Genomic DNA, 17447 nt, shown 5'->3' on the forward strand with positions numbered 1-17447 from the left:
GTTACTCACTTTTTCAATAAACTTTTTAGAAAAGTTAAAAATATACTCGATATATGAAATTAGATACATACGACCAAAAATACTTTTACTTGTTACTTAATACACCTTCTCAGCTACAGGGTCTTATCTAAAATGTACCAATAATTTATTCAATAATCATGATTAGATCATCGCCATCTAGCTTCATGCCCTTTGTGATTTCCAACTTCTTGACAACTCCGGATAGTGGCGACTGTACCAGCATTTCCATCTTCATTGCTGAGAGCACTACGAGGGGCTGACCCTTCACTACCTTGTCGCCTTCTTTAACACGAATGTCGATGACATTTCCCGGCATCGGAGCACCCACTTCTCCAGGCACCGACTTGTTGGCCTTGGGATGCACATGAATTTCCTAACAAATGCGGTGTAAGCAAATTAAATCGAGTTGTACACTAGGATTATCAATAAGTACTCGTAATTACCTTCATTGCTTCCATATCTGGAATATAGACCGAGTTGAGCTGACCATTTAATTCAAAAAAGACCTCGCGATTTCCATTCGGCTTGAGATCGGCAGCTGTGGCCAGTGCCACAATGCTCAAAGTGTTGCCCCGTTCCAGGGTCACATCGAATTCTTCACCCACCTTTGGACCCGTAAGGAATATACGTGTATCCAGCTTGTCGACTGGACCGTATTTCTCCCGGTAGTGCAGGAATTCGTTAGTCACCTGAGGATAAAGAGCTGCCGATACGACATCTCTCTCAGAGACGTTGGCATGAAATTTGCTCAGTTCAGCCTTCAGCTTCTCGAGATCCATTGGCTCCAGCTTGGCACCTGGCCGTTCCTCGATTCGGTCCAGGTCCTTCAGCACATTTGACCGCAGTGGTTCTGGAAATCCGCCGTACGGTATACCAATATAACCCTGGAAATACTCGACTACCGATTTGGGAAACGATAACTCTGCAGCTTTTTCCACAACCTGATCCCCACTCAGATGATTCTGTACCATGAACTGTGCCAAGTCACCAACCACCTTGGACGATGGCGTCACCTTAATAATGTCCCCCAATATGAAGTTGGCTTCCTGATAGGCCTTCTTCACCTCCTCGAACATGTCTCCCAGACCCAGCGAGAAGGCCTGGAATTGCAGATTGGTATACTGCCCTCCGGGTATCTCATTCATATAGACATCCGCATTGCCCGAACGCATCGTTGTGGTGCATTCAAAGGGTCCGTAAAGGGTACGGGTCTGCTCCCAATACGCCGAATATGCAGAAATGTCGCTTAACTTGAATTCGGTGTCCAAGGGAGTTCCCTGCAACGACGCAACCACAGCTCCCATACTGGGTTGCGAGGTCATTCCCGACATGGAATCCACAGCCACGTCGACAATATCTGCTCCGGCTTGGGCAGCAGCCAACATACTTGCGACACCTGCTCCAGAAGTGTCATGAGTATGAACATGAATTGGCACATCCGGATGTTTGTCCCGGATGGCAGTGATAAGCAACCTGTAAAGTAATAAATAACCATGATTATAACTGTTTCTATCCTAAGGATTATGTTCATACCTCGCTGCTTCGGGTTTCAATAGACCCGCCATATCCTTGATGCACAGGACATGTGTTCCGGCCTTGACAAGCTCATCAGCCAAGTTAGTATAGTACTTTAGATCGTACTTGGTGCGCTTGGGATCACTCACGTCTCCTGTGTACGAGATGGCAGCCTCCACAACTCCGCCCGCCTTTCCCGCCGCCTCCATGCCAATGAACAAATTCGGCAGGTAGTTAAGAGAGTCAAAGATTCGGAAAATATCCATGCCAGTTTTTACCTGATGAAGGGAAATCTTAAATTTAAAACCTACTATTTAAACATGTTTTTTATATTTACCGCGAGTTCACAGAATTTGTAGACCACATTGTCTGGGTAGCTGGTGTAACCGACGGCATTGGCACCGCGCAGTAACATTTGGAATGGTATATTCGGAATGCGCTTCCGCATCTCCTCCAGGCGTTCCCATGGGCACTCGTGCAGGAATCGTAGGGCCACATCAAATGTAGCTCCTCCCCAGTTCTCCAGGGAGTAGAGATTGTTGAACTTGTGCGCCACATATGGCGATATCTTTAGCAGATCGTGGGTACGAACACGCGTCGCCATCAATGACTGATGGGCGTCTCGGAATGTGGTGTCCATCAGCATTAGGTTCTTTCTGGAGCGCACTTCCTTTGCAAACGCTTCGGGACCCACACACGTAATAATATCGCGTAAACCCTCCGGTGGTTCCGTCACTATATTAGATTAAGTTGATCTATTTTTTATACAAAGCAAATTTGACGCAGAAGCTATAATTTGAAATTCAAAATTTGAATGCATAAAAAGTTGTGCTGGTCAGGGAAAGCAGTGCAAGCAGCGTACTGCTTGTTGGCAGACACGTACACAGGCTGACTCCTACTACTCGTTTGACCAACCAATATTATTTTGCCAGTCTGGCAATGCTATTGTCGCTTAAATTTATCGATTGACGAAACATTAAAAAAAAAGTAACGACTTACACGAAGGAACTGCGGGTACAACTGGATTGACCTCGGCCGGCTTTAGTGTGGTTCCCAATGGAGTTTGTGGTCCATTGACCAATACCTCGCCTATGTAGGTAAGTAGTTGCTGGCCGTAACTTGAGGATAGAGTGAACTTGAAAAGCTCTGGGTGCTCGTCTATGAACCGAGTGTCGAGTACACCGTTCAAGAATCGATCGTTCCCAAGCACATTTAGAAGAAATGGAATATTTGTCTTGACACCACGAATGTAGAACTCTCGCAAGGATCGTTGCGCCTTGGCAGCTGTGTTCGGCATGTCATTGCCGTGGGCAATCACCTTGACCAACAGCGAGTCGTAGTACGGCGATATGATGGCACCAGCGAAAGTGGAGGCACTGTCCAGACGGATGCCCATGCCCTCTCCGGAGCGGAATATTTCAATGCGGCCCGTGGTGGGCTGAAAGTCATTGGCGGGATCCTCGGCCGTCACCCGACACTGGATGGCAAATCCTCGGGTAACTATTTTTTCCTGGGTGAGACCGAGATCTTCTAGCGACATTCCCTCGGCAATGCGTATTTGAGACTGAACCAGATCGATGCCCGTGATTTCTTCCGTGACTGTGTGCTCCACCTGTAACCTGGCGTTCACTTCGATGAAGTAGAAGTTTCCGGATTCATCACACAAGAACTCCACAGTGCCTGCGTTCTCGTATCCCACGTGTCTGGCTAGACGTACAGCCGCCTCAGTCATCTTATCTCTAATTTCGATGGGCAACCGTGGAGCAGGTGCGATCTCGACAACCTTTTGGTGACGACGCTGCACGGAGCAATCACGTTCGAATACGTGTACAACATTTCCGGCCTTGTCACCTAGAAGTTGGACTTCGATGTGGCGAGGTCGTTCCAAAAATTTTTCGATAAATACATCTCCGTTGCCAAATGCCGCTTTAGCCTCAGAGGTCGCACGTTCGAAACTCTCTTCAACCTCCTCCATTTTCCAAACCTCCCGCATGCCACGACCTCCTCCGCCGTACGCAGCCTTGAATATCACTGGGAGACCGTGTTCTTTGCAGAAGGCTACAGCTTCTTCTTTGGATGTTACTGGTCCGTCTGTACCCGGTAGAATCATCACATCTGCCTCAGCAGCCGCAATGCGCGCAGCTACCTTGTTACCCATTGTCTTAATCACATCTGGACTTGGCCCGATAAATTGAATTCCGGCATCGATGACTGCTTCTGCAAAATCACTGCGTTCAGACAAGAATCCGTATCCCGGGTGCACTGCATCAATGTCGTTCTCCTTGCACACGCGAATGATCTCTGGAATGCTTAGATAGGCCTCCACAGGAGAAAGTCCCTTGCCGACCATATACGATTCGTCGGCTTTCTGGCGATGCATGTGCATTTTGTCCTGCTCCGAATAGACGGCTACCGACTTGATACCCAACTCAGAGCATGCTCGAAATACCCGTATAGCAATCTCACCACGGTTGGCCACCAGCACCGATCTTATTGGTCTATATTCTATCTGTAACAAATTGATGTCAATTACCAAATGCTGCAATTATCAATTAATTTTCGACTTTTGACCGATTTACCTGATTGGAGTAATGATTTTTACATACAATGAAAACACGTACGCGGAGCAAAACTCTTCGCAGATTTCTGAGTGCATTTTGAGAATCTGAGAGACACATTAGAGACCAAGGCTGTAGATTATAGCAATTATTTAATTGTTTTTGATTAATTTGGAATAATTATCCATCTTCTATTGATAACAGTACCTTAAATTAAAATATAAGGTTAAAATGAAATTTCGAATTTTTTATATAAAATACTTAGACCCATTGTTTTTCAAATTCTAGTTAAGGAGTGTGAAAGTTATTTTAGAAATACTTTGACGTAAAATGCAAATAAATTAATGTAAAATTTTAAAATTAAAAATAAAAAGATCTTAAAAAACCCCTTTTTAATAAATTGAATTTGGAATTTCTTCATGTGCAATTAAACGGATTACAATGTATTTAGTAAAGAATTTATTAAAATATTTATTATAAATTGCGCGAGCATTAAGCAATAAAGAAGTTCTAAGAAAATTCATACCAACGTTTTTTCTATATAGTTGAGGTTATAAACACCTGAGTTCCCTAGTTGATTTATATTATTTCAATTGAAATAGGCATCTTCTTGGTTAAATTTTATATGTATAACATTTATTCAGAACATTAACTTTTATTTCACAGTTTTTAAATATGTATAATTGAATTTAAACATTGATAAAAAATTTGGCAATGGCTTTAAAATTACAAAATTGTATTATTGATTTCAAACAATAATTGTTTGTGCGCAATTGTTATATCTAAAGATATTGTAAACTTTTCCAAAAAGTACCACAAATACACGTATATATACATACATACAAGCATATGTATTTATGCATACACAAATACACGCATATAAAATATAAAAGGGAAACAAGATTTATCATTCATCGTTTGACTTAAGGTAATAGATTTCAATTTTGTTGATACGATGATAACACGCTCAACATTTATGTATATGGTATAGGCATAGATATATACACATATTGACTATCTTCGTGTGCATTTACTCAATGATCATGATTAGATCATCGCCCTCCAGTTTCATGCCCTTCGTGATTTCCAATTTCTTGACAACTCCGGAGATTGGTGACTGAACAACCATTTCCATCTTCATCGCTGAGAGCACAACCAGAGGATGACCCTTTTCGACTCTGTCGCCCACCTCGACGCGAATATCAATGACATCTCCTGGCATTGGAGCTCCCACTTCACTCTTCAACGTCTTATTGGCCTTGGGATGCACACGAATTTCCTATAGAAAATAATATATATAAAGGGTTAATAAGGAATAACACAGATAGAAAATTCACGTTAAGGTAATTACCTTCATTGCCTCCTTGTCGGGAATGTGGACGGAGCGCAGTTGTCCGTTCAATTCAAAGAAGACCTCGCGATTTCCGTTCGCTTTGAGATCGGCAGCCATGGCCAATGCCTTCATGCTCAATGTCTTGCCGCGTTCCAGAGACACCTCGAATTCTTCGCCCACCTTTGGACCCGTAAGGAACATGCGTGTGTCCAGCTTGTCGACAGGGCCGTATTTCTCACGGTAATGCAAATATTCGTTGGTTACTTGAGGATAAAGAGCTGCCGATACGACATCTCGATCAGTGATGTTGGCATGAGATTCGCTCAGTTCAGCCTTCAGCTTATCAAAGTCCAAGGGTTCCATCTTAGCTCCTGGTCGTCCTTCAATGCGAGGCATGTCCTTCAGAACACGTGACCGCAGTGGTTCAGGAAAGCCGCCGTACGGGATGCCGATGTAGCCTTGGAGGTACTCAAGCACCGACTTGGGGAACGAGAGCTCCTCAGCCCTTTCCAGCACCTGTTCACTTGTCAGATGATTCTGTACCATGAACTGTGCCAAGTCACCGACAACCTTGGACGATGGTGTGACTTTAATAATGTCTCCCAGCAGGAAATTGGCTTCTCTGTAAGCTTTCTTCACATCCTCAAAGAAGTCGCCCAGACCCAGTGAGAAGGCCTGGAACTGCAGATTCGTATACTGCCCTCCGGGAATTTCGTTAAGGTAAACATCGGCATTGCCCGAACGCATCGTGGTGGTGCATTCGAAGGGTCCGTATAATGTTCGGGTCTGTTCCCAATAGGCCGAGTACTCGGAAACATCACGCAAGTCCAACTGTGTGTCCAAGGGAGTTCCCTGCAACGACGCAACCACAGCTCCCATACTGGGTTGCGAGGTCATGCCGGACATGGAATCCACAGCCACGTCGACAACATCTGCTCCGGCTTGGGCACAAGAGAGCATAGAGGCAACACCCGCTCCAGAAGTGTCATGAGTATGAACATGAATTGGCAAGTCCGGATGCTTGTCCCGGATGGCAGTGATTAGCAACCTGTGGGGATATATATTGACATGATTACTACTGTTTTCATCTTATGGATTATGTTCATACCTCGCTGATTCGGGTTTCAAAAGACCCGCCATATCCTTGATGCACAGGACATGTGTTCCGGCCTTGACAAGCTCATCAGCCAAGTTAGTATAGTACTTCAGATCGTACTTGGTGCGCTTGGGATCACTCACGTCTCCTGTGTACGAGATGGCAGCCTCCACAACTCCGCCCGCCTTTCCCGCCGCCTCCATGCCAATGATCAAGTTCGGCAAGTAGTTGAGGGAGTCGAAAACTCGGAAAATATCCATGCCAGTTTGCACCTGATCAAGGAATATAAATATTTAATGCAAATCCTATCTATATAATATTAATTGTTATATTTACCGCGAGTTCACAGAATTTGTAGACCACATTGTCTGGGTAGCTGGTGTAGCCAACGGCATTGGCACCGCGCAGTAACATTTGGAATGGTATATTCGGAATGCGCTTCCGCATCTCCTCCAGGCGTTCCCATGGGCACTCGTGCAGGAATCGTAGGGCCACATCAAATGTAGCTCCTCCCCAGTTCTCCAGGGAGTAGAGATTGTTGAACTTGTGCGCCACATATGGCGATATCTTCAGCAGATCGTGGGTGCGAACACGCGTCGCCAACAGTGACTGATGGGCATCTCGGAATGTGGTGTCCATCAGCATCAGGTTCTTTCTGGAGCGCACTTCCTTTGCAAAGGCTTCTGGTCCTTCTCGCACAATAATGTCACGTAGACCTTGTGGCGGTTCCGTCACTGTATCAAAATCGGATAGTCTTATTTTAAATCAGTGTTATATGCAAGAGATACATTGAAGCAGGGGTTATTTACAAGACAAACAACATTCAGTTAGTTAATGGATCAAACATTTATATTCCCAGACACCTCAACAAGTAATGTGTTTACCAAAAACCAACTAAAAATCACAACATTACGATCATTTATGCCCTATGTACATACTCACTGTGTTAAATTAAACAATTCACGTACGATTTCCATATACTTATCATTAAAAACCGTTTTTCGTTTGGAAATCTGAAACTTGATTTAGGTATATTGTTTCGAAGTTTAAAGGGATATTTTGCCGCCAATAGTGATCTTTTTTAGAGGGATTATTTTGATAGCGTTATGTTACTAAATTGCATAAATTTAATTAAAACTTTAAAAATTCGTAAATGACATATTGTGTATTTGATTATTTTAAATAAAATTGCCAAACTATTTGCCATAATAGATACAGGTATGTTATTACAAGATTAAGGTATTATTGTGAATGAGTAGTGGTATTTTTGTACTTTTTATGGTTACTTTGAAAATAACAGAGCTTTGTAGTGTTTACTAACGTCACAAAATGAAAAAATTCGAAATATCAGTAATTTATAAGAAATGTAAATTCCGCTCACAAATTATTATACATCAAAACAATAGTTTTACTATAATAATAATGTACCCCATTAATTAGTTGGTTAGACGATGACAAAAGTTTCAAATACAATACAGGTTAAGGGATTTCAGCTTTTAAATTTAAATGGGAAATGAAACTAATTTGGGAATGTGAAATATACTAAGAAACGGAACTGAACCCAGTTTCAAATATCGTATCTTATAAATGTATTTGTATGTACATGTGAATGACAATATTTTTCTCATATGACAAATTAAGAGAACTACAACTGAAACGTACCTTTCGCCTCTCCGTTTTTTTCACGTTCTAACGCTTCCGGAGACAGGTCTTCATTTGTATGAGAATCATGACAACATTTCGTTTATGAACATGGTGGAGGAGGTGTTTTTGTTTTGATATTTGTTGTGGTTTTATTTAGATTATGTATGTGTGTTGCAGTTGTTGGTATTTGAGACGATTGCATTTGGTATTTGAATCAATAGCAAATATTAGAAACAATAAAGTAAATAGAAAAGTAAAACATAAAGTATGCATATTAAACAAAGAATAACAGCTTTCTTCGATAAACCGAAAAGTAAATACTCTTGCAGCTATTACATATAACATAGATACTAAATAAAGATATATTCTATAAAAAATAATGTAAACCGACAAAGTTATTAAAATTTTATGAAACTGAAACTGAAAAATTGAATACAAGCATATTAAATCGGCAGACAAACAGACCAGCAGACAATTTTCTATTTATTTTTTTTAACCTCTATAATATATCAAAATATATTAATATCTGCATGGGTATAGATAATTTTTTTCACTGTAAAGCATCGACAAGCTTGCTTTATTTTTCAGTCCTCTCCCGACTTATAATTATATTCATAAATCCCAACATGTATGGTTACGAGAAAATCACTTTTAGCGAAAATTGGTGCATTTTTGGAAATTGTAATAAGCCTTTCAATTGCGACATCAAAGTAAAGATTGGAGTTTTAGTTTGTTGGAGGCAAAAGACCAAGCTTTTAGAAAAATACGTTTAAAGTGTTGGAAAGTGTGTGTTGACCAAGTGCAGGCCAACGCTGAAACAATTAAGTAAAGCAACAGCCATTTTGGTAGCAACAAATACAAGCGCGGATCCGAAAAAAGCACATGCCTTAGACCATGGTTCAAAACAAATCCACTTACCCAATGGCACTGTGGGAACATGAGGATTCACCTCCGCAGGCTTCAAGTTGGTCGCCAGTGGCGTTTGTGGTCCGTTTACCAACACTTCACCCAAGTAGTTTAATAGTTTCTGAGCACGATTCTGGGTAGTACTGAATTTAAAGAGCTGCGGATGCTCATCTATGAAGTACGTGTCCAGCACACCGTGCAGGAACTTTTGATTCTCCAGCACATTCAGGAGGAAAGGAATATTTGTCTTGACGCCACGAATACGGAACTCGCGCAGTGCTCGATTCATTTTCGCAGCTGAACTTTGAAGATCACTTGCATGGGAAATCACCTTGACCAGCAGCGAGTCGTAGTAGGGCGAAATGATGGCACCAGCGTAAGTGGAGGCACTGTCCAGACGGATGCCCATGCCCTCTCCGGAGCGGAAAACTTCAAGGCGGCCAGTGTTGGGCTGGAAGTCGTTGGCGGGATCTTCGGTAGTGACGCGACACTGAATGGCAAATCCTCGGGGAACTATTTTCTCCTGGGTGAGTCCTAGCTCATTAAGGGTCATTCCTTCGGCAATGCGTATTTGAGACTGAACCAGATCGATGCCCGTGATTTCTTCCGTGACTGTGTGCTCCACCTGTAACCTGGCATTCACTTCGATGAAGTAGAAGTTTCCGGATTCATCACACAAGAACTCCACAGTGCCTGCGTTCTCGTATCCCACGTGTCTGGCTAGACGTACAGCCGCCTCAGTCATCTTATCTCTGATCTCGATGGGCAGTCGGGGAGCAGGTGCGATCTCGACAACCTTTTGGTGACGACGCTGCACGGAGCAATCACGTTCGAATAGATGTACAACATTTCCGGCCTTGTCACCGAGCAGTTGGACTTCAATGTGGCGAGGTCGTTCTATAAATTTTTCAATAAACATGGCGCCGTTACCAAAGGCGGCCTTAGCCTCGGAGCTGGCACGTTGGAAACTCTCTTCAACCTCCTCCATTTTACGGACCACACGCATGCCGCGACCTCCTCCGCCGTAGGCTGCTTTGAATATCACTGGAAGGCCATGTTTTTGACAGAATGACAAAGCTTCTTCTTTGGATGTTACTGGACCGTCTGTACCCGGCACAATGGGGACACCAGCCTCAATTGCTGCAATACGGGCAGCCACTTTGTCACCCATGTTCTGCACCACATTTGGAGATGGACCGATGAATCGAAGGCCAGCATCGATTACAGCCTGAGCAAAATCACTGCGTTCGGACAAGAATCCATAACCGGGATGCACTGCATCAATGTCGTTCTCCTTGCACACGCGAATGATCTCTGGAATGTTTAGGTAGGCCTCCACAGGAGGAAGTCCCTTGCCGACCATATACGATTCGTCGGCTTTCTGGCGATGCATGTGCATTTTGTCCTGCTCCGAATAGACGGCTACCGACTTGATACCCAATTCAGTACATGCTCGGAATACACGAATGGCAATCTCACCACGATTGGCCACCAGCACCGATCTTATGGGTTTGTATTCCACCTATAAACAGAGATGTTGTTATCGCAATGCTTATCAGGACCCTCGCTACACTCTTACCTGGGTGGAGTAGGCATTCTTATTGATAAAGTAGAGCCTTACGCGAGGAATCGCCTTGCGCAAGGTCCTGAAGGCGGCTTGGGACTCCGGCAGGAACATTGTGTAAGCTCTTTAATTGCCGCTGTAAACGAGATGAGAACAATATAGTATGTGTAAAACACAATATTCATATGATTATATGAGATAACATCTTGATTGCCGACGTAAATCTATCAATCTACGAGTAGACACTGCGCTCTACAAATTTCATAACGATCCCACAATAAAATGCCGAAAATAAAATCTTTTATATTAAGAATCAACGCGATCGCTGCCTAATGCTTGTCACGTGTGTGCATTTATTTATATATGCATAGTAGATACATATGTATATGTATACCAAATGGGGTCGAAAATGTGCTTGAAAATTTGTACATACTTAATACCCTCCTAATAGATACATCACTTGGTAAATTTGTACAAAACCTGGTACACTTTTAGCCGTCAACCTAAAACAATTGGTACACTTAACCACAAGTTGTACCAAACCTTTACACACAGGGTGTTATAAGTATGAGTGGGAACAGAGAAAAGGAGACGTCCCGAATCGGTAACGACGCCAAAACGGTTAGGCACGAAAGAGCGAGAGAGTATATGATCGAGGTGTGATCGTTGCGCACTTAAATAGTTTTTATTTAATACGATATTGTATCACTATGTCGTGTTCGAGCTTACGACAATTAAGCTTTCGATATCTCTTTCAATTGCACTCCCAATTGTAACCGTTGAAACATTTTAAAATGTTAAGATGTCGTTTTACAATAAATATGACATCGATATAAATAGCTAGACCTAGAGCAAATAAATTTTTTGAACGAATTTAAAAATTCTTAAATGCAGAATGAATTTTGAGGCCAAATCATAATCAAAATAGCATTCCGCTTGAAAATCGATTCAGTTTTGATAAAGTTATGACAGTTTAAAATTGGTTAGACTGCGGACTTAGCCAGTTTACAAGTCAAAATTTTTATCCAATTTCACATGATTTTTTACAAAAAAATTAAAGGTGTCAGAATCAAGTTTATAGTGTTGTTTTATACTAATTTAGATATAAGGAGTTGATTAAAAGTGAAAACTTGAGATTTAAAATTTTGAATTTTTGAAATTTCAAAGGGGGGTCCCTTAGCATCGAAATCGAATCTTGGTCGAAAATAATTAAATTTTCTAAATGAACAAAATTTGAATACAGAATGAATTTAGAGGTCAAGTCATGATCAAAATGACATTCCACTTGAAAATCGGTTCAGTTTTGATCAAGTTATGACAGTTTGAAGTTGGTCAGACTGCGGATTTAACCACTTTACAAGTCAAAATTTTTGTTCAATTTCACATGATTTTTTACAAAAAAATGAAAGGTCTCAGAATCAAGTTTAAAGTGTTGTTTTAGACTAATTTAAATATAAGGAGTTGATTAAAAGTAAAAACTTGAGATTTAAAATTTTGAATTTTTGAAATTTCAAAGGGGGGACCCTTAGCATCGAAATCGAATCTTGGTCGAAAATAATTAAATTTTATAAATGAACAAAATTTGAATACAGATCGAATTTAGAGGTCAAATCATGATCAAAATGACATTCCACTTGAAAATCGGTTCAGTTTTGATCAAGTTATGACAGTTTGAAGTTGGTCAGACTGCGGATTTAACCACTTTACAAGTCAAAATTTTTGTTCAATTTCACATGATTTTTTACAAAAAAATGAAAGGTCTCAGAATCAAGTTTAAAGTGTTGTTTTATACTAATTTAAATATAAGGAGTTGATTAAAAGTGAAAACTTGAGATTTAAAATTTTGAATTTTTGAAATTTCAAAGGGGGGACCCTTAGCATCGAAATCGAATCTTGGTCGAAAATAATTAAATTTTCTAAATGAACAAAATTTGAATACAGAATGAATTTAGAGGTCAAATCATGATCAAAATGACACTCCGCTTTAAAATCGGTTCAGTTTTGATCAAGTTATGACAGTGTGAAGTTGGACAACTCTTAGAGTCAGCAACTACCACAACCGTACCGGTACAAACGTTTCGGTATTCGGTTTTTGACAAAAGAAATTTCATTCGGTTACTGTTTCAGTTCCGTTACTAAAATTTAAACGGTTAGTTTCCGTTAACGGTTCCGGAATCGGTTCCGGTGTTATTCCCTGGTTTTTAACCTTAAATCACATTCAAATTTTTTTAAACATTTTTAATTTAAAATATTATTTATTAATTTGTTGCGGAAATAATCTTTTTTGCCTACCTTTACTTCGAGTTAAATTAATTTAAAAAAAATAAATAAATAAATGGAAATAAAACATGCAAAAGAATAAAGACACATGTCGACTGACTTATGTCAACATTGCGAGGATCTATTAAATCGCGAGGTGTTAATAAACTAGTTTATCTTCTCATTATCTGCTTTTATCTTCCTATCAGTCAGTTGATATGCATATATACACACGTATTTATTAACATATAACACAATAATACACATGTTAACACTTATTCAAGATTAAACGAACATTTTGTGCTTTTATTGTTGTTGTTAATCGTGTCCGTATCAATAGGGTGCAATTACCGAGTGATCGTTGCTCGAATCATATTAAACTTAACCTATTTGCAAGCCATAAAAGTCAAAATTGAATTGTCAAATGTATGTACTTTTAAAAATATATATATAAATAAGTCGTTAAAAGTTAAGTAAACGTTACCTATTGAAAAATTTATGAGAATAAAGCTATTCATGTATAATTTAAATATACTTTTTATCATCAGATTTTATGAGTTTGGAGCTATACTATCATTCATGTGTCTAATGGGGACAAACTGTAGATAATGTGTAGATATTTTACACACATGTACAATGTACATAGATTATGAAAAAAGTCTCCGACTTGTGTTATCTCAATATAAGCAGCTGTATATAAATTCATAGTTACATATATAGGAGCTGTGATTATTTCATCAATTTGGCATTATTTCTAAAAATATACCGTTTTTCCGTGATAAATTTATCAGAAGTCATATTGCTGTTGTCTACTATTATATACGTATTATCCTTGCACAATCTAACCCTAGCCAATCAAGCCAATAAGTTGAAGTTCAATTGAAGGACTAAGTTTATTAGTTCGACGATCGACTGAGATTAGGAGTAAAGCAATTATTTTTAAATAATAAAGGTGTACACACAAATTTGTTAAAATTCATTATGCCGATTTTTTTCATTATTATGGATACAGGTTAGGTACATTTAAGAGCCGGATTTTTGTATTTTTAAATCATTGCCAGCCAAGTAATTAGTATAAAATATTTAGTATTTATGCACATTCATCTGACAGATATACGATATAAAGACTGTAAAATGCGTATTCGTATTTGATTGCAATATATTTTCATTCAACTAATTTTATATCTACCATAAATCAATGACTTATTTATAAGAATTACGAATACACAACTGACGAGATACCCTGTAATCAGGTCTTCTTGCAATCAGAGGTTATATAAAGAGTGTTATCTTTAGTTGAACCTTAAATCTGTCTTTGATTCGGAAATGCTCGTTTGCTAAGTAATTGCACGCTAAGATAGGAAAATGGGTGTCCTTTAGTTTATCTACACATCCATCATAGTATTGAAGGGCGGGGAATATTTCCTTACAGTAAACGTTGAGCATAAAGCAATGAAAGTACATGTCAATTACAGCACTATCCTAACAACCATCGTAGTGCACACCTCGGACACACCCCGTCGTTATTGTGTGTGGTCCTATTTTAGACTTGAAGCCCAACGACCTGCAATTAGATGAAGAGCTTTCTCCTTTGTTTACAGCACACACACAAACAGACACATACATGCATACGTACTTGAATGTGCATGTTGTTGACCATGTCAACAGCATGCCCAAATGTACATACATATTACATACATGTGTGTGTGTGTGTGTGTGTGCTTGTCGCAATGACCGATTATGTAATGATAATACGACCACATTATTGCAATAATAAGGCGAGAGGCGCTTTAGAATGTACACAGCACTCGGTCGAGTGATTTGCCGATTACGCTATTTTATTGAGCACCGCTCACTTTTACCGCTCACTGTAGACAGTACATACATACATATATACGATCTTGAGCACACGTTGTTAAGGTCAAAGACGTACCAGAGACGTGTAGAATTGTGCCACGCCTTCTCTGGACATACGTTGATAAGCCCTAAATATGATCAAGTGATAAAATATGTATGTATAAAAGATGCAAACGTATGTTGCGTGTCTGTAATTCTATTCAAACTAGGGACTAGTTACAATCAGATATGTACATCCATACAGATATATTCATGTACATATTTAAATGGTTACTGATTGATTGTCACGGGAAGCATCTGGAATGTTATGTCAATCGAAAACAACCAAATCAAATAGTTAAACTTTGATTCTCTATTCACGCCGTGACTTTGAATCTATACAAAATCATTATACGAACATTTTCATATATTTATTTATGGTTATTGTTGTTGTTGCTAGTGTCTGCATATTTATGTTTTTTTATAATTTCATTATATATGTGCAAACATTTCTACATATATACGATTATGTAGATATGTACATATTTATAATTATGTTCATGTGTATATATTTTCACATGCCTTAATTTATTCAAACACGTTTTGGGTGACAGCGAAACCATACGAAGGTCACAAAAATATAGGACACAATGAAATGGACCCGAAAACAGAACCGAACGGAGAGTGATTTACACCAAATGTGCGTACATACATAGATAATGTAGAAAAAATTGACATAAACACATAATCAAAGTGCTGTATATATACAGTTGATCAAGCAAGTCTTTTGACTAAATTAAAATTTGCATATTGGTTATTTCTTATTATTTTTAAATATATGATAAAATAAAAATCCAGGAAAAAATAATATTTTTTGCAAGAGGTTTTAATTTTTGGATTTTGTCAAAACACTTTCTTGACTTACTGTATGTATTTTACATATGTTTGTCTATCTAGCGGCGTTTCTCTTATCTCACGTGAATAGTCAAAGTACAATTTATACACATACTCTTATGCCTACTGTTTGCATGTGTTTGTCTATATAAGCACTTTTTAATTTAGAAGTTTATATATCCGCAAATAAGTCTGCTTCTATGCATATGTATATACATATGTACATATATATTTGAATGTTTCTAACTGCTCCTTGTTGTTATCCCTTTGAGTTCGAAGAGCACACTTCCAATTGGAATTTACCGCACGTTTAGAGCAGACAAACGTAAGAATCTGTGTGTGAGTGTGTTCGTAATTACACACGAATGTTAAGTAAATTAGCATGATTTTCGAAAATCAAACTTATACAATTAACAAACAACAAATTACTGTCTGAAATTAGCGACTTATAAGCAGGTAATACATATATGTACGTACATATAGTAGCTGTGTGTATGTGCGTTTAGGTTCTGTTTAGGAAGGTAGAACACCTCGGTACGATTACGTTGACTTCACTTCACTTCACAACTGTTTCTGTGCTTCAGCTTCTACTTCTGCCCGGGAGCTCGAACTCTGCGTACGGCAAGCACCAAAGCTGAACATCCAACTGACGGACGACGTCTGAAAAAACTTGAAACTTTTGCCAGCATTTGGCAGTGTCGGTAGCGGCTGTTCGCAGTCTCTCAGCTCTGCCTCTGGCTAGCTCTCAGTCTTTCTCTTTTTTCCTCTCTCTGTGCTTTTTATTCCGACTCTCGTAATTTCGATGTGTGTGCGTGCGGCCAACAGGCGGCATATGACAACAATAACAACAAAACCTGCACTTTGTCCTAAAGACGAAATTTGTGTCATGTCTGTTGCGACTCGTGCGAGAGAGATAGGCGAGAGTGAGAGAGAGAGCGAGAGCGAGAGAGTGAAAAGGCGGCCGGCTAAGAGTGCGTTAATATAACCTTAAGTAAGGTTGTAGGGAGAGCAACAGCTGTTGGCAAGCCCCCTAATATTAGTATGAATGCCTAAAACGATTTACCCTCACAGACATACAATACATACGCACACATGTAAATATTCCTTTAGGCATGCGTGTTGTGTTTTAGTTAATATGGAAAGTAAATTGCAAAGCACACAAAACGCTCGTATTGTACAGTGAGTCCAAGCTTATTTCCAGCAATGTATTTATCTTTAAATGGAAGAGAGATATAAATAAAATGTAATCGCAGATTTGTTAATTAAAGTTTAAGCTTAAGTAAAATATTTTCATAATTAAAAATATTAAACAGGCTACGGGTCACTGTAAAATATCTTCAATTGTAACATTGCATGTGTTTGTTTACCTGTACATAAACTGATTCACAGCTAAAATGAACTCTGTATTAAAAAAACAAGTGTTCTCAAGCTTATTATTGTTAAAACTACAATAACTATCACTTCATTAATGAGAATCGGATACTAAACGATAATAGAAAGTTGGGGATTCTTCAGGTAATTAAATCAAACCCACTTGCAAGGTGTATTAATCCATGTATTTATTCAAATGTATATATATATATATACAAACGTACGCGTAACTTACACGTAAACATTATAAGGTTAGTGATCGAGATAAGATGTCTGGAAATATTTATTAAAAGGAAAAATCTCGGCACATCTACCAAGTGTGTATGTATTTATTGACATATGTATGTATTTAAAAATGTTAGTCGTATATTTCAGGTCCAATCGAGAGCCCCACTGATAGAGGCGATAATAATACAAGTAAAGTCAGTCAGCTGCCATTGTCGGCGTTTG

At 39.3% G+C, this 17447-nt stretch overlaps 2 protein-coding genes across 4 annotated transcripts; both read right to left on the reverse strand.

Moving 5' to 3' along the window:
- Nucleotides 1-56: 56 nt before the first annotated feature.
- LOC117784050 (pyruvate carboxylase, mitochondrial-like) lies at nt 57-4226 on the reverse strand. The gene is made up of 6 exons (XM_034621647.1): nt 4116-4226; nt 2536-4045; nt 1874-2271; nt 1555-1814; nt 465-1494; nt 57-394 (listed from the first exon to the last, which is right to left on the reverse strand). Exons 1-6 carry the CDS (start codon nt 4212-4214, stop codon nt 146-148), a joined length of 3546 nt encoding a protein of 1181 aa, XP_034477538.1. The 5' UTR covers nt 4215-4226; the 3' UTR covers nt 57-145.
- Nucleotides 4227-4924: 698 nt separating this feature from the next.
- Nucleotides 4925-16288, reverse strand: LOC117782793 (pyruvate carboxylase, mitochondrial-like). 3 transcript variants are annotated; one of them, XM_034619832.1, is made up of 9 exons: nt 16104-16288; nt 10653-10773; nt 9086-10595; nt 8186-8233; nt 6860-7257; nt 6536-6795; nt 5446-6475; nt 5100-5373; nt 4925-5066 (listed from the first exon to the last, which is right to left on the reverse strand). In XM_034619832.1, the coding sequence occupies exons 2-8, from the start codon at nt 10749-10751 to the stop codon at nt 5125-5127; spliced, it is 3594 nt and encodes a 1197-aa protein (XP_034475723.1). In that variant the 5' UTR covers nt 10752-10773; nt 16104-16288; the 3' UTR covers nt 4925-5066; nt 5100-5124. The 3 variants fall into 3 exon arrangements, with proteins under 3 accessions (XP_034475723.1, XP_034475722.1, XP_034475724.1); XM_034619831.1 differs by having other exon boundaries at nt 4925-5373; XM_034619833.1 differs by lacking the exon at nt 8186-8233 and having other exon boundaries at nt 4925-5373.
- Between the last annotated feature and the right edge of the window lie 1159 nt (nt 16289-17447).

The sequence above is a fragment of the Drosophila innubila genome (genome assembly GCF_004354385.1).
Source record: "Drosophila innubila isolate TH190305 chromosome 2R unlocalized genomic scaffold, UK_Dinn_1.0 1_C_2R, whole genome shotgun sequence".
Classification (NCBI taxonomy): domain Eukaryota; kingdom Metazoa; phylum Arthropoda; class Insecta; order Diptera; family Drosophilidae; genus Drosophila; species Drosophila innubila.

Coding starts and splice junctions, on each gene's coding strand:
- LOC117784050 (XM_034621647.1), bottom strand. CDS start 4,214: ATGTGTCTCTCAGATTCTCAAAATGCACTCAGAAATCTGCGAAGAGTT. Junction 4,046..4,115: donor AAAATCATTACTCCAATCAG/GTAAATCGGTCA, acceptor AATTTGTTACAG/ATAGAATATAGACCAATAAG. Junction 1,495..1,554: donor TTGAAACCCGAAGCAGCGAG/GTATGAACATAA, acceptor ATTACTTTACAG/GTTGCTTATCACTGCCATCC.
- LOC117782793 (XM_034619832.1), bottom strand. CDS start 10,751: ATGTTCCTGCCGGAGTCCCAAGCCGCCTTCAGGACCTTGCGCAAGGCG. Junction 8,234..9,085: donor TGTTCCCACAGTGCCATTGG/GTAAGTGGATTT, acceptor ATACAAATGAAG/ACCTGTCTCCGGAAGCGTTA. Junction 5,374..5,445: donor CCGACAAGGAGGCAATGAAG/GTAATTACCTTA, acceptor TATTTTCTATAG/GAAATTCGTGTGCATCCCAA.